Source organism: Triturus cristatus, chromosome 2_1 (genome assembly GCF_964204655.1).
Source record: "Triturus cristatus chromosome 2_1, aTriCri1.1, whole genome shotgun sequence".
Lineage (NCBI taxonomy): Eukaryota > Metazoa > Chordata > Amphibia > Caudata > Salamandridae > Triturus > Triturus cristatus.
Genome location: NC_140581.1, coordinates 191,090,592 through 191,112,666, shown reverse-complemented (window position 1 = coordinate 191,112,666; position 22,075 = coordinate 191,090,592). Strand labels below are relative to the sequence as shown.

At 45.7% G+C, this 22,075-nt stretch overlaps 1 protein-coding gene across 2 annotated transcripts in view; it reads left to right on the top strand.

The window, feature by feature from the left end:
- The window catches only part of MYO5B (myosin VB), a 1,021,014-nt gene that overhangs the window by 493,317 nt on the left and 505,622 nt on the right, over positions 1–22,075 (top strand). For both annotated transcript variants that reach the window (XM_085629682.1, XM_085629691.1), the window contains exons 6-7: positions 8,788–8,931; positions 17,247–17,328. In XM_085629682.1, the coding sequence (XP_085485808.1) occupies positions 8,788–8,931; positions 17,247–17,328 (226 nt within the window). The remainder of the gene's footprint in view (positions 1–8,787; positions 8,932–17,246; positions 17,329–22,075) is intronic.

The following is a 22,075-nucleotide window of genomic DNA, read 5'->3' as shown; positions in this document are numbered from 1 at the left end:
ACCCTTCAGCTGCCACTCCTGCAAGTTCACCTGCATCCGGACCTGCACTACACCAACACTCACCAAGCCGAACACCAGCAGCAACCACCTGAAGTGCATCCTGCTCAACACCCGCTCCGTCCACAGACACGCCGTCCAACTCTGGAACCTCCTCGACACCACAGCTCCTGACGTCGCCTTCCTCACGGAAACATGGATGAACGCCTCCTCAGCGCCCGACATCGCCATCGCCATCCCAGAGGGCTACAAGATCACCCAGAGGGACCGCGGCAACCAGACCGGAGGAGGCATCGCCATCATCCACAGGAACACCATCCGCATCACGACCAACACCGACGACACCCTGACAACCGCCAAACACCTGCACTTCCAGATCCACACTGACCCCAAGACCACCCTCAGAGGCACCCTGATCTACCGACCCCCGGGACCCCGCACACCATTCAGCGAAGACATCGCCGACTTCATCAGCCCGCACGCCCTCCCCTCCGCTGACTACATCCTCCTCGGGGACCTCAACTACCACCTGGAGAACGACAACGACCGCAACACCACTACCCTGCTTGACAACCTCGCCAACCTCGGACTCAAGCAGCTGGTGACCACCCCCACCCACCTCGCCGGACACACACTCGACGCCGTCTTCTCATCCAGCAAGGACATCGTCTTCAGCCACGCCACCGGACTCCACTGGACGGACCACAGCTGCATCCACTTCAGCTTCAGAAGGACCACGATCCACCACCACCAGCCACAGGTTGCACGAAGAAGCTGGAACAAGATCACAGCCGACCAACTGGCCGCATCCCTGAGCCAGCACCCTCCCGCCAGCTCAACGAACCCCAGCCAGGCCACCGACAACCTCACGAAGTGGATCAGCAACTGCGCGGATGAACTCGCCCCTCTGAGGACCCCGCCCAGCAGACCCGGCAGCAAGAAGGCCCCTTGGTTCACCGACGAACTCAAATGCTCCAAAAAGAACTGCCGAGCCCTCGAGAAAGCCTGGAGAAGAGACCCAACACCGGACAACATGACTACCCTCAAGCTCGCCACCCGAAAGCACCATCCACTGATCCACGCCACCAAGAAAACAGCATTCAAGGACCGCCTGGACAACAACGCACACAACAGCAAGGAACTCTTCAACATCGTGAAAGAGCTCTCCAACCCCAATGCCGGAAACAACGACATCACCCCATCGCAAGACCTCTGCAACTCCCTCGCCTCGTACTTCCACAACAAGATCGCTGACATACACAACCGCTTCAGCACACAAACAACGCCCCCCACGACCGCACCAACGCCCCCACCATCCCCCTCAGCGCCTGGACACCGATCAACACCGAAGACACCATCCGCACGATGAACGCCATCCACTCCGGATCCCCAACCGACCCCTGCCCTCACCACGTCTTCAACAAGGCCGACGCTGTCATCACACCCCACCTGCGGGACATCATCAACACCTCCTTGGACACCGCCACGTTCCCGGAGAGCTGGAAGCACGCCGATCTCAGCGCTCTACTAAAGAAACCAACAGCGGACCCCACCGAACTCAAGAACTACCGACCCATCTCGCTCCTCCCGTTTCCTGCCAAAGTCATCGAGAAGACAGTCAACAAGCAGCTGGCCGCCTTCCTCGAGACGAACGGATCCCTCGACCCCTCACAGTCTGGCTTCCGGGCCAACCACAGCACCGAAACCGCCCTCATCGCTGCCACCGATGACATCCGAGCCCTGCTGGACAACGGAGAAACAGCGGCCCTCATCCTCCTAGACCTCTCCGCGGCATTCGACACTGTCTGCCACCGCACCCTAGTGCAGCGCCTCAACAACGTCGGAATCCAGGAGAAGGCACTGGATTGGATCATCTCCTTCCTCGTTGGAAGGACACAGAGAGTTCGCCTACCCCCGTTCAGATCTGCAGCAACAGAAGTCATCTGCGGCGTTCCCCAAGGCTCCTCGCTCAGCCCCACCCTCTTCAATGTCTACATGAGCGCCCTTGCGGCCATCGCACGCCAATACAACCTCAACATCATCTCCTACGCCGACGACACACAGCTGATCCTCTCCCTCACCAACGACCCCACCACCGCCAGAGCCAACCTACACCAAGGGATGAAAGACGTAGCCGAATGGATGACGACCAGCCGCTTGAAACTGAACTCAGACAAGACGGAAGTCCTCATCCTGGGCTCCTCGCCCTCCGCCTGGGACGACTCCTGGTGGCCCCCCGCCCTGGGCACCGCACCCAAACCGACAGACCACGCACGCAACCTGGGCTTCATCCTGGACTCCTCCCTCTCCATGACCAGACAAGTCAACGCCGTCTCCTCGTCTTGTTTCAACATCCTGCGCATGCTACGTAAGATCTTCCGGTGGATCCCCACCGAGACCAGGAAGACGGTCACCCAGGCCCTCGTCACCAGCCGTCTGGACTACGGCAACGCCCTCTACGCCGGAACCACCGCCAAGCTCCAGAAGAGACTCCAGCGGATCCAGAACGCCTCAGCGAGACTCATCCTCGACATCCCCAGACACAGCCACATCTCCAGACACCTGAGAGACCTGCACTGGCTCCCGGTCAACAAGAGAATTACCTTCCGGCTCCTCACCCACGCACACAAAGCCCTACACAACCAAGGCCCGAGTTACCTCAACAGCCGCCTCAACTTCTACGCTCCCAAACGCCATCTCCGATCGACCAGTCACGCCCTCACCGCCGCCCCCCGCATCCGAAGAGCGACAACAGGAGAAAGGTCCTTCTCCCACCTGGCCGCCAAGACCTGGAACTCCCTCCCTCCCGACCTACGCCTGACCCAAGACCACCTCTCCTTCAGGAAGAAGCTCAAGACCTGGCTGTTCGAGCAGTAGCGGACCCCCCCCCCCCCCCCCCCCCCCCCAAGCGCCTTGGGACCCTCCGGGTGAGTAGTGCTCGTTATAAATGCCTTTGATTGATTGATTGATTGATTGATCATATGTGATTTTGTCGCGGGACCGCGCAGGGCATCGTATTTCTTTGAGAATGTAAATATCTGGCCAAGCTCATAGTCGTTGCGATCTCGTTGGAATTTAAATGTTTTCCTTTCCATTATTTTTGCTTCTTCTGTTTTTTAATCTTATATTCATTTCATTTGTAAGGTTAGTTTTTTCTTCAATGTCACTCTCTGTCTCTAGGTCTTCATATATTTTGGCTATTTCTTTGAGCAATTGGGTTCTATCTATGTCCACATATTTGATTAAAATCAATACCAAACGTCGAGATGATTCAAGATTGCTTTCGGCCCATTCCCGCATAAGATCGGGGTTGGGATTTTCATAACTGGGGGCCGTTAAGATTCGCAATCCTCGAGGTATGCGGTTTACGTCAATATAACTCTGTAGGGATTTGGATTCCCACTATTTGCTTTGTTTGCTTTTTAATTTCTTTTCCAATGTTCTGAATTTAACTTTTAACGTGCTGTTACTGGGGTTAGTATCAATGTTAGTTCTTCCCCGAATGTTGGAAGATATCGGGAGGCTGTCGGAAAACATTGTCATAGCCGCCGCCTGCCGGTCTCTCACGTTGTCGGCTGACATGTTTGCACTTTTAATCCTTATCTGGCAACTTGTTCACTATTCCTTAAGTATTTAGGATTTTACAAGAGCCCATGCACAAATACTCTCCACCCCTGAATACCTGGCTTATTTGGATGCCGCGAGGTCAAGAATCCCCTCCTGGTGCGTTGCGTCCTCCGACTCGAAACCCACAGAGCTTCCTCTTCCTCGTTTGGCGTTCTTTGCGTGCAGATTCAGGGGGGTCAAACGCCGTTCTCCTTCCGGAAACAGTAGTACCCAGGCAATTCTGGATAGAGTTTTGTTTGCCGGCGTTGTCCAAATGAACGAAGAGGGTCCCGTGTTATGGCCGTACGAAACAAAACCGGCCAAATATATTAATCATTCCGTAGATGGGCAGTAACAAAGTCCTCGCCACTTCCCCACCATACACGAACACGGACCATCACAATGAGTGCAATTATTTTATTCTGTGCAGAATGCCGCCATAACGTTTCGGCTCCTCCGAGCCTTGATCACATGACAACGTGAGCCAATTGAATCACATCTTATAAAGTGACAGTGCAATAATTGAAACAGACCATGTGACTGGATTACCAATGGAAATAGAAGACATACTATAGCATTGTACAGAGATAAAAATTCGATGGACTCGAAAAATTAGCAGTCCATTTTTGTAATGCTGATCTGTGGCTATTGGAAATGTAGACAGTCTCAATAAATGTGGAAATATGCAATTTAAGTGCAGAAATACGCAATATAGGTGCAAAATACGCATTTGTGCAAAAACAGCGCTGTAAACATTCATAATATATCAAAGGCTTATGGTAACAAACGGATAAATGCCAATATTTTTTCATCAAAGCCTATAACGTAATCATTATTGTAACTGGATAATGAAATTACTAAAAAAGTACATTGTATATGTAGGGATACCTCCCTATATAATACATGATATTGTAAACCAGCTCAAGGTGGAATTCCTCTTCAAAACATGTAAATTGCACTAATGTGTATACGATTGTCACGTTGTCCAGAAGCCACTGCAGAAATGTCTGATATTAAAAAATATATCTTTTTATCAGTCATGATATGATATATATATATATGTGTTTGTGTGTGTGTGTGTGTGTGTGTATATATATATATATGTGTGTGTGTGTATATATATGTGTGTGTGTATATATATATGTATATATATATGTATATATATATATTTGTTTCCCAAACAGGCTTCCGTCCCCAGTTAGGCACCGAGACAGCCTTGCTTGCTGTCACGGAAGAAGCCAGAAGACTTTTAGATCAGGGCGACTCTGCAGCCATTATCTTACTTGACCTTAGTGCCGCCTTCGACACTGTCAACCATAACATTCTTCTTGAACGGCTAACTAACATGGGGATAGCAAAGACAGCTCTGACCTGGATTCAGTCTCTTCTACCAGGTTTTTGAGGGGTCAGCCATGTCCAAGCAGTGGCACCTTAACTGCGGGGTCCCACAGGGATCCTCACTAAGCCCGACTCTCTTTAATTCCTACATGGCCCCACTAGCTGAAATAGGCATTAAAATAATCACCTACGCAGACGACACCCAACTGGTGTTCGCACTAAACCATCCTGAGGGCTCATCTGACGTCCTAGGCCTCTGCTTAGAGGCAGTTGCCCAATGGATGCGCCACTCTCACCTTAAATTAAATGGGGAAAAATCTGAACTAAAGTTCCTAGGAAAGTCCCCTTCTCCATCTCCTTCCTTCACCTGGCCACCATGTATGGGACCTATGCCGACCCCTAAGTAACAAATTAAAAGTCTTGGCATATGGCTCGACTACTCCCTCTGTTTTAATTATCAGACCATGAAGCTTTCGGCCATTTGCTTCGGACTGTTGCGTATGCTCAGGAAAACCCTTCCCCTACTCCCTTTCCAAGCTAGGAGAATCATGGTCCAAGGCTTGATTCTGTCCCGTTTGGACTATGGGAACGCACTTTATTTGGGCGCTCCTCAGTCCACCCTAAATAAACTACAGGTGATTCAAAACTGCGCTGCGCGTCACCTAACACAGATTCCCCGAAGACAATCTGCTAAGCCTGCCTTAATAAACCTACATTGGCTGCCTATCCGCGCCAGGATCCAGTTCAAAGCCATGTGCTTAGCACACAAGCCTTCTGGAAATATGGCTCCCAAATTATCCAATCCTTGGTTGTGCCCTATCAACCTTCCAGGACGCTTCGCTCTAGTGCTACTTTCCTTACCACGCCGCCTAAAGTCCAAAGAGCTAGGTGGGGCGGATGTTCCTTCACTTTGAATGCCTCTAACCTTTGGAACACCGTCCCACTCATGCTCCGCAGTGAACCCAACATCTCACTCTTCCGTAAACTTCTCAAGACCCACCTCTTTCTGTCAGCATTTCGGTAATTCTCTCTTTTATGCTCTCCGTGTCCACAAGCGCTAGGAGGCCTCCGGGTAGCTACGCGCTATATAAATATAACTTCATTCATTCATTCATTCATATATATATATATAATAACTATTTTTCAAATAGAGGTTACTTTATTATAGTTATTTATGAAGTGTATATACTGAGCTCCATTTTCGGGGGCAATCCCTCTCTTGTAATGTAAATAAACTTATATAGCACACGATTACCCAAGTGTGTCTTGGCGCTAGAGTTACAAAAAGAAAAACCAACAGAGTCTAAATCGATCCTTGTAATGACAAGTGCCACAATGACCGTTCTTTGTAATTCTAAAGGTATGAAAGGAAAAATCTTCCTTAGAGTCCTAAGCCGGAAGAAACAAGAGGAGGTGGTTTGATTTATTTGTCTGAAAAACATAGTTTGGTGTCAAATACAGCTCCCAGATTGTTTGCCTTTTGGACTGGGGAGGGAGGAGAACCAAGATAGTTTTTTCTGCTGATGTCGCCAATCCTTAAATGAATGACGCCGCACGCCCAGGACAGCCCTTACTCCCTTTAGACCCTCCCTATAGCATGTGGTCGCCCTGGCCTGCTGGTGACAGCCCCACCTCCTCTCCATGGCAGTGCAACTTTGGCCTCCGCAGGGTTGCCTGCTCTGAGCTACTAGCGGGTGTCCAACCCCCTATGTCAGTACATCAGCAACTAAGGCTGTGTCCTGTAGGGCTCATTTGTTTACTGGCCACATGCAGCAAAGGAGTTATTCTCATCACATCTAGGCGGAAAGGATTATTGTATTGGGAGTAATGATTTTTGTGAGATGGGCCATATTATTAACTGGTAATTCTTTTAAATATGTATGTTTTATGTAATGTGATGGAAATACGTTTTGGAAGAATTGGAATTATATTGCATTAAAAATAAATAATATTATATTTTTCATAAACAGTTGTGTAAGCATCATTTGTAATACACAGCAGATACAAAATTGGGTGCAGGAAATGAATTTATGTTTCAGTGTAGCGGTCTTGAGGTGAACGGGGAATCTCATATTTGAACGGTTCTTGAAATCACATCCCCTTTGATACAAAGGAGTTATTCTCTTTTTATAGTGACGACACATTTAGCATAGGTTTGCTCCATTTTCAGAAGGCTTGCTTTAGTATATGATTTCAGATATTTGATAGCTTGATGCTGCCCTTCTCCGTGTTAAAGTATAGTTGTCTGTGAGAAGTTGAGGCTTATTTGACTTCCTTTTCTTTTTATATCTTTCATATACTTCTGTAAGGGATTTTATATTAATGCTGCTTGCCTAAATCACAATTGTGCTATTCTTCAAAGTATTAATAGTGAGTTTCTTCTTTTCAGGCGAAGGTCATGTCTCGTCGACCCTGAGTACCCACAGTAGTTGACATGTTTCGATCTTTACGAGACATGCCTTTGAGGCTTCATCCTACCCTTATGGCTCTGCTACCAAACACATCAGAGTTGACATACTTATCTGATGCTGTAATCATGACTGTGGTAAAGGTTACCGTATGATTTTTCATTATGTCATTTTACAATCTATTTAAGATATTTTTTACGGTGACCTAAGCTCAGTTTATTTACAAGCATTGCCAAAGCTAATGGGTCTGCTTTAAAATACTGTTGCTTTCAAAAAACGATATGCTCAATCTTATTTTTGTCCATGTTACTATATAATGACAGAACTGTTGGCTTACCATTCCTTGCAGATATGTGTGTCTATTTTTAAAAAGTAATATTGGACAATAAAAGTGAGATACAAGGAGACAAAGTGATTCGCCTAAACTATTTGCTGAAGTGAAGATGCTGAAATGGCACGTCAGGTGACACAGCAAACAATATAAACACCAGGGCATTAATGTGTATGACTCTAAGTGTAGAGTTTCTTCTCTGGCACCGTTACCAGACTTTGGTCTCCTCTGCAGGACAAGTTGCATTATTCCTCTTTGGAAATACTTGGGCCTTTCCAATTCAATCTGAAGTAGGGCATTTGTTGTCTTCCTTCTCCAGGATCCAATTAACAAACTTCATTCCACTCCAAAGCAATCTAAAAGCCATCTGCGAGTACAGATATCTTGAGCCTGATTCGCAGACGTTTTATCCAGATAGAGAATAACAAGTTTAAAAAGAGTGAATAACAGGTGCAATGACGGGAACCCTATGTCAAAAACCATTTCCCTGGCATAGCATAAGTGTTTAGTGAGCTTAATGAGGATTGTACTACTGATTTGTGACCTCCAGAATATTGTGGTACAAGAATATTGAGGCACAAAAAATTGAAAGGTGAGTGCATGTAGGGAAGTATAGATTTACAATTCCTACATACCTTGAAGACATACATGCGTATATATTTTGCCAAGGTCCATATATGTGGAGTCAGGTACTGACCTGTAGATATTTTATTTTCAATATTTTATCCTCAATATTGTGTGCCGTTCATATTCTGGTGTCGATATTCACATCCATAAGGAGCCTATGCTTTTGTTAGCTGCAAATGTTTATGGTTTTGCCACTAGTTTGCATCATATGTATTACCATTTTCTGATGTTTTTTTTCTGTAATAGGAAATTTAATGGCAGGTGGGTGCTAGTCCACTCAAGAGGTTATTGCCATTTTCCCCTTCTGGAATTATCAGTACCCTATTTCCAGCAGCATTTACCATATGCATCTTGTGGTACCCTTACTGCCCATCTGCAATGGACCCCATGTATATTGTGCCTCATTTTATAAAGCAATGTACTTGAAATGTGTGACTACAGATATATATTGATTCTAAAGTATTCTTTTCTTTGACACAGGCCATTGGGAATGCTAAAACAACCAGGAATGACAACAGCAGTCGCTTTGGGAAATACATTCAAATTGGTTTTGATCGACGATACCATATCATTGGTGCCAACATGAGGACATACCTGCTGGAAAAATCCCGAGTCGTATTCCAGGTCAGTACACCCAATATGCCTTTGTGTGCAGATCTACTGTCTTACCTTGATACCTTGAAGGAACAAAATAGAAAAATCACTAATTGTGTTCCACTCTGGCTCTACGACGTGAACCTGGGGAAAGAATCACCTTTAAGAGTCTTTGCATTGCGCATCGCGCATTTTGGAAAACTGGCGCTACCATAAATCATTCCCTCATTTCCCCCCACCTTCCCACCAGACATCTCAGGTCAGCGTCCCTGTTCCTGACCACAGTGCCAAAAATTAAGAGAACCAGAGCTGGCGGACGACTGTTCTCTTATAATTCATCAAAACTCTGGAACTCTCTCCCTTTCCATTTACGCTCGGAATCTAATCATCTTTCTTTTCGAAAGGAGCTAAAAACGCTGCTGTTTACCACTCCAGATTAGGTCTCTCTATCCACTCCCGCATACGCAGGTCTTTTTAAGCGCTGGGACGCCTCAGGGTAGCCATCGTGCTCTATAAAAACTCATTTCATTCATTCATTCATTCATTCATTCATTCTAACACCAACTTGCACCCAAAGACGAGTCATTGGAATTCTCGCTGTACACCGATCTAACCCTTAACTAACCCATCACCGTGAAATCAAAGATGGCCTGCTACCAGCTCTGCCCTGTTCATGAGGCATGCTGCGTTGTGTAGGATTCCTGTCAGTGGCATTAGTGAACTATCGAGGAGGCCACTCAACCCCTACCCAGAAGGGGCGGAAAGGTCTTGCACAGAAATGGCGGAGGATTGGGGTATGAAGAATTTCACTTTTCTTAAGAGGGAGAGCTGGTACAATGCTGTCTCGGTTTACTTGGACATATGTTCTTTGAATGAGGCAGTTTGTGGTGATAGTAAAGTAGTTTTGCATTGTCTGTCAGCAGTTTTTGTCTGGTTCATTTTTGTCTGGTGTTAACATCTACTTATATATTAAATAAAGGTAATATTAAACCACCCAAAATTAAGAGGAATTTTTCTAGTCTGACCAGTGCAGCTTAACATACTCAATAAACAGAGATGTTTCTGAAATTGATGCAATGTTTAGTTTTTCAAAAGGGCTAATATCTTGAACTAAAACATACAATCGTTGTTGGCCTGGATTGCAGGATGGTGGGTGTGCCCCAAACTGGACAAGAGTCTCTGAAGCTGAGAAAATGACGAAAGCGCTTGCAGGAATGAAGACAATACCAAAGGTTTGGGAGGCCCGTAGAAAGGTTTCTGGAATTCCATCATTCCAGCAGTGTGTAGAAATATTCTAGGACTGGAAGGATTTTCGAAAAACTTGGACAGTGCTTAGAAAACCTAGATTGTGGGAACAAAGGGAATTGAAAATTATATGGAATGTCACCTATCTGCTCAGTTAAATTCCGGGAATCGGGATGCAATGATTGACTTCTGGAAAGCTCTCTGAATCTCCTTGGGAGAGTGATAAAATGCAGTGGGGCCTGATTGGAACTTTGGTGGTCATGCTCCTGGACCCAAGCAAAAAGGGCTGGCTACCTAAAGCACCTGAAATTTAAAAAACAGATCAGATTTCACTGACAGTGGATCCTGTCCTTGTTTGCTCTTTCTCAAAAGATAAAAAGAAGGTGGTCTCTGTAGAACTTAGCAGAAACGAATATAAATCTAGAAATTCGGGCATCCAGTGAAAGTGAGTGGAAGGAGAGTTAAAGTCAAGGTACTCCTAAGGTGCCGAAATCCATGGGTTTGAAGTCACTGACAACATTTAAACCCACATAAGGTGAAAGCTGTAGATAAGCAGGGTTTTATCTCATCCAGGAATGGATAAGGCCAACAGAGGTTCCAGCATCAATAGGTAGGTTATTCCCACCACTGTCCCCTGCAACCCATTGACTTTCACACCTGATATTTCTTTTAAACCTACTTATCACTAGCCAGTCCTTGTCCATAACTCTTAGGAGTCAGCAAGGTCTGTGTACCTCCATTTTAACCTTACAATATGCCAACCCTCTGTGATGGACAATTTTAAACGCAAAGGTATGCGTGCAAAGGTATTCCTGTTTATCCAGTCAGATGCTGCAAGAGATTTTTTGATGAAGTGTGTCAAGGGTGATCAGAAATTGAGTAGTGTATAGTGGGTTAGATTCTAATCACAGAGGACAATGAATATGGAACTTATTTTTTTATTTTTATAGGTCTATATTTGAATATGAGTGAGTATATGAAGCCTTACTCTGTCCAAACCCTCTGCCATTCTTGAAGCAACCTAATAAAGCAAGACTGTAGCTAGTAAAAGATATATATAGCATCGCAACCTCCAAGTTCCCTTCTATGTTGCTTTAGGTGTTAATCTATGTACCAGTTTAACTTCTAATTTATGTAGATTTTTGGAATGCGAGGAATAAGCTGATGATTTTTGTTTTGCAATGGTATCTTTAACATCTTTCAGCTTAGATACCCGAACCCTATCACAGTGGAAGTACGGAGGAAAGAGAGGGTCGTGGAGTGGGGCCCAACAGAGCCCCAGGTCCATCATATTTGTTAGTACCAGACAAAGCTTGGAAGATCAGTGTTGGGACGGAAAAGCCCTCTTCATGGTAATGGACATGCACCCCTATCCTGAGTGCCCAATTGTACTGTTGTCTGGATCCCAAATGCTGATTTTTGTTGTCTTAGGCAAACACGGACCATGAATGTGCACCATGACATAGGCCAGTCTCATGGATTACAGTCTTGTGGGACGGGGAGGGGCACCCAAAGCGCTACCCTCCTAGTGTTGGAAGGCTACTGCCTTCACCAGGAGTAAAGCAGCATGAGTGCAGTGGTGGCAGCATACCATGTATTTTTTAGTTTATTGAACATTTCCCAATCATATTAAGGGTTATAATAAACAAGCATTTACAATGCAACGGTCTCGGCATTGTTAAAGTTAGAGCTATTGGCATTGCTCATGACAATGCCGTTTCTTTAAATGTTTTAAAAACAAAAACATAAACAAAAATAATGTCATGAGCAATGCCAATAGCTGTAACTTTACCAATGCCGAGACCATTGCATTGTAAATGCTTGTCTTGAATCAGGGGCCATCAGAGTTTTACGGACGTCTGTTAGTAGGTGAGTGGACTGCGAGCATGTGGGCCCAACACAAAAAGGTTAAGAGGTCGCCCGGGCCATTACCCCAACTCAGGGGAAGAGGCACTTACAGAGAACACAGACCAACTCTTATCTTTGGACTTGATCTTCGGTGCTGCTGACTTCTGTCTAACAACCGCTCGTACCAGACCCAGCTAAGTGCACAGACTTGGTAGATGTCGCATGAGCGTTTATCAGTTGGGTGGGTTTATGTTTGCTGCACGTGCGGTGGGTACACTGTGGCAGAGATGATTTCCTCTCAGTTGAGGACATCAGTAAGATGCAGTATTTATGCAGTGTTCTCAACTGCAGAAGTGACCAAGTGCATTGGAGCGTTTCACATAGACACCTAGTACATCACATAGGCACCTAGTACATTATACAAGGTCAGATCGTGCTTATCGTTTGTATGTATTCATTTATATTGCACTTTTGTTGGGTTAACAAGGCTTTTGCTTCTGTATTTTGGTAGCTAAAAGGAACCGCAGGCTGTTCAACTCTGGCAGTCTTGGTTGGTCAAATCTGTTGTTTTATCTCACTTGTGCTCTCACTCCTGCGCGAAACCTGCTCAGTGAGCCTTCCGGGTGCCTCCGAGGCTAGTATAAAATATGAGTTGGTGACATGTTGCTCTATAACTGAAATGTCAATAAAGGTTGTCTCGCTTCATCTAATTGACGCATGTTTCTAGACCCGCGCTGTCCCTTTTCCATCCCAGTGCATTATGGGTGCTGTAGTTTGGTGTTGATAACGATTTGCAACAGAAAGGCACAGGTCTGAAACACTGTCCTGGCAGAGCGAGTCAACTCTTGGGAAGATTGCAGCAGGAAGGCTAGTCAGTCAAGCAAATAATGAGGACGCGGAAATTAGCCAAGCGCTCCCCTAGTTACTGCAGTGTAGTGAGCGACCAAAACAAGAGAATGCCCTGGCCTTCCGAAGGGGCCTCCTCTCACAGGGGCACACATGAAAAGGTAAGGTGTTGGGTCGGCACCTGCCCTCCTGGGCATCCTCAGCCAGAAGGCTCAAGCACAGAAAAGGTTTGCACTTTTTGCGTCCTATTGTTATTAAAAGTTTATTTCCTCATTAGTTCGTGAGTCACTCAGTGGGCCCCCACCATTCCCACCAGCCCGAGGGGCTTTAGTGTTAGTATTTTTGTGGGTTTTCCCGTTTGTACATCTGTTTGAAGCTACCCAACTATTTTCATTATTTGCAGCTGAGATGTCATATTTTGTGTGAATGCTTACAATCTTCGCTGAAGCGAACACGCGCAATTTGTGTGTGTGCGTGCTCGGCCGTTTTGAGAACCCCTAGAAAAATGTGCGCATTAAGCCAGAACGGTACTATTTTGCTTCAAACACTCCGAGATCCGTGTAAAACTGCAACTCGCAGCTTTAATTTTCCGTAGTCTTCTTGGCCTTTTAGTTATAAATATTTAACAGGCGCACTTTAAAGTTTAACAAAAACAACAGTTAGGAAACACAACAGGTAATTCACTTAGGGGGATAAGGATTTATTTTTATGTCCGTGGTAAAGGTGCTCGCATAGACTGGGCGCATCAGCACGCATTGGCTGAGGATGGGGAAACTTACAGTATGGGCCACTCGCAAAGACTTGATTTGCACAGCAGGGCAGGTGCTGGCTTAGTGATTTACTCAGCAGGCCACACATAATTACTTGGAAATGTGCATAGGAAAACAGTCCATAGGAAGTAGGTGTTGTGCACCGCAGGACAAGTGCAAGAGGCTGTGCTCTGCACAGCTGGACACCAGTAGGCTTGTTTCTTGCGAAGTAGATTACCTGAAGTGAGTTGGGTGGTACTGCAGTCATAGATGACAAAGCCGACTTTACTGGCCGTAGGCTCCGGAGGAATGCCTCTACTAGAGTTTGTGCTGTTTCCGGCTGTCAGGAAGTAGCCTTCTTTACTTTACCCGAGTTATAATATTAGCTAAAATCAGAAACCTTTAATAACTCTTAGATCGTTGGAGTAAAAATGCTTTTAATAAACTTAAATGTATTCTTCGCAACAAAAATCATTTCCTTCTAACGCAGGCCATAGTTCAAGTGTTCTAAAACATTTAGTGAGCATTGAAATCCTCGAAGGCACGGTTCACTGTTCAGAAAGGAGTGGTCTGCCTGCTCCTTGACAATGGTTCTGCCATGCCTGCGTGCGCGCTCACCGCGGCTCCCCAACAAGAGTCTCTGAGGACGACGAGTATGCCGGGCTCTCCAGGCGGAGGGTGGGCTGTTTTCTTCCACGAGTGCAAGAGTCTCTGAGGACGACGAGCATGCCGGGCTCTCCAGGCGGAGGGTGGGCTGTTTTCTTCCACGAGTGAGCATGGGCAGACGCAGACATCAGGAGAGTCCGTGGTGCCAGAGAAAAGGAAGGGCACCTATATCTGTAAGTAACTAAAAACAAGGCAGAGCAAAAGGCACACCACTGCCTTTCTCCGAGGTCAAGAAGAAATGCCTCGGAGAAAGGCAGCTGCATTTTCGGATTGGGGGGCGTGTTTGTCTTTTCTCTCCTCCAGCCATTGGCTGGAGGAGAGAATGAGACTTCTTGCAAAAAACACGCCCCCCGATCCGAAAAGGACGGGGCCTGATCGGAATGACTGACCTCTTCTCCAATGGCTGGCCAGCATTCAAGAGGCCAGCCAATGGAGAACAGGGGAGAAGAGGGGCGGGTTCAAGCCCCTCTTCTCCAAGTCATTAAATCTCCGACTTCCGGTTCTGCCTTCGGCAGACCGGTAGTCCTCGACCTAAAAAGGGGTTTTGGTTAGATGCCCCAGTCAATCGCTGGTCGCCCAATATCAGTTAGATTAGTGAAGGTATATTTGTGGCAACAAAGGATGATTCATACCAAGTTACTACCAGGCTTATTAGAAAACTAACATAGTCCTGAGCATGCACTGCACCCCCCTCATGCCAGCCATCCCTGGTGACCGGGCAGAGCCCTGGAAAAGTCCAATACAAATAACGGTGATCAACCTAATAGAATCATAAACCCCCAACTTCCCCTCCCCACCCCCCCAGGTGTGTCAGATAAGTGCAGGCTTCGCAGGATCTAGGGGTAATAATCACGAGGGGAGCCCTCAGTCGGAACGATGGGTCATGCAAAAGAAAACAGGCATACACATGGCAGGCACCAATACCCACTCCCGTGGTACCAGAAAGGGCAGGCATCCGGTTCCTTCCAGGTTAACCTACTACTGCCACCGGACTGTTCTGAGGCGGTTGATCTTCCGCATCTTCAGGGGTGTTAAGCGCCGCTACCAGTAGTTCCCAAGCTCTCGCCCCCTCTAGTGCCTTATCACTCCCCGTGCGATTTGCAATCTGCATTCTAGTCACCCCCTCACATTCAGCCCATTTCAGTAGGTCCGCCTTCCACTTAACGACACTAGGAGCCCTTTGATCCTTCCAATGTGTGGTGATGGTCCTCTTGGCCAGTAAGAATCCCAGATCCAAAATCTTACTGGTGATTTTGTTTTTGGAGGTATGAGGGAACCAGTGTAGGATGCAGTGGGTCATAGAGGGGTCTAAATCTCTGTCTGTTATGGCTGTCAATACAGCTGTCACTTCCTGCCAATAGTTATCTAGGATCGGGCACTCCCATAGCAGTGGCAGTATACCATGTAGTGATCAGAAGGAGTGAACAGGTCCCTTTTACCCTGTGTCAGGAGTGAGGTCTACAGACTCACATACCTTTTCTTTAAAGTTCTCCTCCTGTGTCCTTAACTCACCCTTAGTCTACATCAGTTAGGAGTGATAACTGCGCTGGAGGTATGTGTGTCTGGAAAGGGTAGAGTACAGGGTTACAGCGGAGCTATGCAGTACAAGCATTTTTTGTGCATTTACTGAATGTATGTATGCCTGCGTGACATACATTGCATGAGAGATGTTGTGCTGTGCAGTGTGTGCGCAATGAAAGCTGAGAAGTACACTACATGAAGGGTGAAGTGTTGTGCAGTGCGTACGTGGTAAGTGTGTGTGCTTGCAGTGTGTGTCTTTTGCACATAGAAGACCATGACACAATATAGAAAGGATACAGTACTGAGCACTGTGCACAGAGTGATTGTGTATGTGTTCACATGTATGTGGATGTATGTGCACCTGGGTAACAGTACTTGACAGTATGTGGGCTGTGAATGTACACGGAGTGCAACTGTACCTGCAATAGTACATTACATGATGGACCCAGGGTACCATTTTGCTTTTTCGCTTACGAATGTCGTTATTTCTTTGAATGTGTGAGTTTGAAATAAAATAATACTTTTTCATATAAAAGCAACTATTTTACTGTACATTGATTTATAGACACTATTGAGTGCACTTTGAGTTCAGAGTCATTTTCACTAACCTGTATGTATACTCCACCCAAGGGGGCCTTTGACTTCTCGTCCACAGTTACAACTAAGAATCATGTGCAGTGGGGGCACTTGGCTTAGTTGCTCAGGATCAATAGTAGGTCGGGCCCCGGGACATCAGGAGTAAAAGGCCTCAACCAACATGGTTGGGACCATCAGCCCCTCTGAGCCCCGTGGCCCCCTGAAAAGGATTCTGACAGTCAGCATCAATAAAAACAATAAGAAATCATTAGCAGTATTTGATTTAAGTCCTGGGTTATCGGGGAAGCATGTATTGCATTGATATCTTTTTATCGCTCCCCTCTACCCTGTGCAAGAATGTATGTATAGAAACTATATCAGAACCCAAACATGTGGTGTTCCTACCCATGCCGCCTCACTCGCACCCCAGTGGTAGGTCTAGCTGCGGTCTGTCTTTGTGTCCTCGCCCATCATCCGACCCTGGTGAGTCACATCACTGTCACTGTAAGTCTTGATTGAGGTGTATTTTGTGGCTGCTGTTGGTGCTTTGGCTGTGAGCCTCTGCTGTATCTTCTGCCTCTTTGCTGCCAGAGATGTTCTCACACTGGGGGTGCAGTGGCTCTCTGCCACACCCATACGCTGATCACCGGACCCCCATCAGGTCTAATGGAGATGATTTATAGCGTCCAGTAGCCAGTCACTGTAGATGTACATTTTGGAATTTTATAAGTGAATTCTACACATTTCATTGGGCACAAATGAAGTGAAGTGGAGAACGTCTAATTAGAACAGCTTCTGTAATCTTTATCCGTAAGGTTTTCTAAAGCGTCATTGTTTGAAAGTGTCTCAATTCCAGTTTCTCATTTGTGGGCTGTCTTTCTGTTTTTGTTTCAGGCAGAAGAGGAAAGGAACTATCACATTTTCTACCAACTGTGTGCCTCTGCCAACCTTCCAGAGTTCAAAGACCTGTCCCTCAGTAAGTGCCATGTACCATTAAAGTTAGCTTGCATATGTGAAAGTGTGCCTTTAAAGCAAGGTCCGGTTATTCCCATGGGCTAAGACCTAGCTTCTCACTGATATTTGCTACAGTAGGCCTGTGAGGTGAGGTGTCAGGGTTCACAAATACTGTAGCTGACCTAGAGATCAGCAAGAAAGAGAGAGGGTGACTGGGTTTGTCGTTAATAAAAGAGATGTACTATTAAACATTTGCAGGGTTCTATTATTTACCAATCTGTATATTGTCCAGTCTGTGCCACTTTACCCAGCAGGGAAGAGGGTTACAGCTCATAGGGAAAGGAAGGATTTCCCTGTGACTGGAGGTCCCTGTTACATCGGTGTCAATAGTTCAGCAGGTGCAGTAGAGGCAGGGCTCAGGAGCTGTACCACAGATATGGCTGTCATGTACTGCCCAACCAGAGGACTGTGGGGCCTGTTTTGCATGAATACCTCAGGGCCCATGACACCTTTACTGTGACACCTGAGCTCTATATTTGGTATTCAGCCTGGTCGCAGGTTACTCATGGGGGAGAACAGGTATTCTCACACAGTGAAGCTGTTCATTAACTCATGGAAGTAGGAAAGAGGGTAGAAGATGCACACGAAGAAAAGCCATGATCTAGAATCCCTTTAGAAGAGTTTGCACTAGGAACTCATGTTTTTTGCATTAGCCCTGGGATGGTTGGAGGATGCTGTGATTTATCAATCATTTTCTACTATTAATATAGCCTTATAGTCCACTGCTTAGGGCTAAAACGGTTGTTAAAGGCTCTCTCCTGAGTGAAAAGTATAGAGAGTGCCCTTTACAACTTTAACAGGCCAGGCCCATAGGGCTATAAAGCTATTAGAACATTCCACTCCCTGAGTGCAGAATGTTCTAAAATATGCAGGGAGAAACAAAAAGAAAAACATTTGAATATTGGAGCAGAATGTCTATAGCAGCGACAATTGGCCCAGACCCACTTTCATATCTTCAATGGAGGTTTCAACATTCCAATGTTCTAATATAGCATTATAGCCCTCTGCCGACGGCTACACTGGTTGTTCTAGGCACTGAACTAGAGTTGTGTCTCAGGCCTATAACAATGGTAGATTGTTATAAATTTAAAAGATAAACAGAAAGACAAACATTAGAATGTTGGAGTAGAACCGCAGTTGAATTTAGGTACAGAAGCTGACCTGCTTAAAACTTGCATAGAAGAAAAATATCTCAAGAGTCTAATTTGGGACTGCGATACAAAAATAAACCATTTGTGAACTGCAAATAAGTGAATTTGTTAAAATAAAGTGATGTTTAAAAGAAGCGTACTAAAAATTGTATCTTGTATTATCCACACATTATCTCAATTTCTAAGTTCCCTTGCTACTCTCAACATCATCAAAACCAGGTGCATCTTTCGCAAAGTCATCAGGATCCGCACCCCTGCTTATCTAGCAGACACGCTCACCATCTCTGATGTCTCTTGTCACAACCACAGCCAAGGCACCATCAGGCTGCAGACTAAACAGTGTAAAAAATTTAAAAAAGCAAGGCACCAGGCCTTTCCCATCTATGCACCCAGGATCTGGAACAACATCCTTGTCTGAATCAGGACCACCTTAACCCTGCTCTAATTTAGGAAAGAGTTATAGACACACCTCTTCAAAGAACATTACATAACAATGCATTAACTGTCTACAAACCAGCTACTTCTCTTATCACTTGTTGACTTTATGCTTGTCATGGACCATGTTCAGCGCTCTGCTGTTTTTTGGATAGATTCGCACAGTACCCAAACACATACATACATACCATTGTTACTACAATTCATGTTATAATTGTAGAGTTTTAGTTTAATGCCAATAACAGAAGATTCCTTAATTTTATAAATAGAATTCTTGGTAATCTTATCACCCTATCTATTTACCATATTAGATACCCTCATTTTTTAGGTCTCGCCTGACCCAGCGCATGCGCTGGTCTGGCAAAACTAATTGAGAGGGCTCCAAAAAGTGCTACCAGGCCAGCCTAGAGCTACAGTGCATGTGCGTGGGCGCGCGCGCCACGCTTTACCGCGAGTACTTTCACTTTCGCGGCCGCTTTGATGTTTGTTCGTCATTGAGATCGCGATCACTATCACTTTCGCCGCTTTGCATAGCCAATAGGTCTCTCTTTTGGGACCTTATAAGTATTTAGTTATGCAACTGTTGCATGGCTAAACACTTATAAGGTCCCAAAGGCGAGACCTATTAGCTATGCCAATGCTTGTTGTATGTTGAGAGTGGGAAAGCCATTCAGATTCCCTGGAATACAGTCAATATCTATGAGCAGGGGCCTCAGCTGTATTTTCAGAGAAGCAAGGGGAGATAGTGACCGAATGTGCGCATTCATGCATTCATGTGCCATTACCACCTTGGTGTTAGCTGGTAGGACTGTTATTATCCCATACCCTCACCTGCACCTCTGGCCTGTGAGTTGGGTGGAGGCCAAACCCTTCCCCGGTGCTTTGCTCTGTGTTCAGGAGTATAAATACTGCATTGTTTGGGCTCTGGGCCTCATAGCATTTTTCACATGATCAAATATGTATGTTATGTGTGTATAATACAGTATTCTATGACGCGAACCTAGCCCAAAGGCAGTGGAGCACTGTACATCAAATACTGAATAATGTAGGATTAGCCATAACATGTACAGCAGGTGCAGTCAGCAACAGAGCAAGCTGTCACTGTCATTTTCCATTATGCTTTACAAGAGGCCACATGGGGCAAATTGATTTTGGGGTATTTTCTTCCGGCTATTGAAAAAGTTCCCGCGTAACAATTTTGCTCAAAATTTCAGAAGTTAAAAGATGGGAATCATTTTCTAGCACCTAGTTTACCCATTTTTCATAACCTAAGACTGATGCAAAATTGTATAACTTTTCGTAAGGACCGACAACCTCTGTTAGAGTTGGGCGGATGCGGGACACCAAAAAAGTGTCTGATGAACATGTGGCAGTTTTCGGCACCCTCTCAATAAGTCAGTCTCTGACTAGGACCCTGAGTCTGGCACTCCCGCCCTTCTCGTTTGGATGAAGAGGCCATGTGTAGTCTCTGGCATTGATCTGGTCAGGTTACCTTGCTCTATCATGCATCAAGATCTTACCCCATTTTTGCTACTTTTTAATCAAATCCCTTTTAATGGAGAATTCGAAATAATATATTACACATGCCCCCGTATGTACACATTGTAAAAGTGTTACCTGCAGATCAGAAGTCTTGACACTAATTATTGGCATAGAATGGTACAGAGGCGACACAACACGAGTGCCACTGATCTAGATGCAGACTGTGGAAGACAATCAATGTGCATGAGATGTGAATAAGAAACTCGTAAACAAGGGCCCATCTCTGGATAATACCCATTCGTTCTGGTCATGCCATGCCATCTTACCATTGACACAAAGAACACACCCGGATTCGTAGCCGTGTAGTTTCCCCGTTACCAATGAATCCCTTACTGTGCACTCTTTAGAGGCCCACTATACATTGACAATCTGGAGGTCTGGGGCTGATGCAGCGGTGGCATAGGGGTCCCAGTGGCATCAGGAGGCCTCTGAAGGCCCAGGATCAGCACCAGTGCAGAGGGCTGGGGATGGGTCCTCTCCTCTGACAAAGGCGGAAGCTCCTGGCGAAACCTGAGGGTTGCAAAATGATTCAGTTTCAACAAGTGCATCTGGGCACACTTGAGGTGAATTTAAGTGTGAGCTCGTTTTATTTTAGAACCAGTGCTGAAGTGGGCACCTCCTGTCATGCACTGAGCACCTGCATGTTTTTAACTTGAAAGGGAGAGTCCCTGCACTTCTCAGAAGGAGTGTGATACTTTTAATGAAAGAATACTGGCACTTCTCAGTAGCAGGCAGGTACTCTGTGGTAATGAGTACCTACACCAGTGCTTTAAATGGGTTGGTACTGTCTGGTACTGATTACAGGCACTTTTTTATTTTGAGAGGGAGAGTACCTGCACTTCTTAAGAGTGACGTAAAACGTTTAATTAGAGAGTGCCGGCACTTCTCAGGAATAAGCAGGTACTTGGTAAGGGTACCTACACTTCAATTTTTCTATTTCAAACACTGACCTTCACTTTTCTATTTCCATTTGAAGCACTGTTCAGAACTAGGTAGTTCGTACGATTAATATCAGCACTTCACTTTACATTTCTCTGATAAAGGCCAATACAACACAACGTGTCCCTCAGCATACCCAGTGTTGTGTGCAAGTACATGGACACACTGAAGGCGCTTTAAGGGCCAGTAAATGCCCCTTTTAATGTCTGGGCTTTGACAGAGCAGCGGCCCAACAGACCGGTGGTCTCTAACATATAAAGGCCCTTATTGTGAGTGCCTTAGACCCTGTACAGGGGTTGTTTATCAGACCCTTCATATACCACTACTCTGGGGTTCGACATGTAACCGATGCAATAGATGGCAAATATCACACGTTACCCAATGGATGTATTGATTGATAGCATGTGGATTTTGGGGCTTTGCACACGAAAATCTGCATGTTCCGGTATTTGCTGGGCCTTTTATCCCAGTAAATATCCATAGGTTTGACTTGCTGAATTCTATCTGGGAAAACTCAGACGGGTCACAAAACTCTGACTCCCTCATATTTGTGACGGCAAACAGCCTTTACAATGAAGTCTTTACAACGCAAGGCCTTTATCACTGCAGGTAAGTACCACACAGGTAAGTATTTGTACCTTT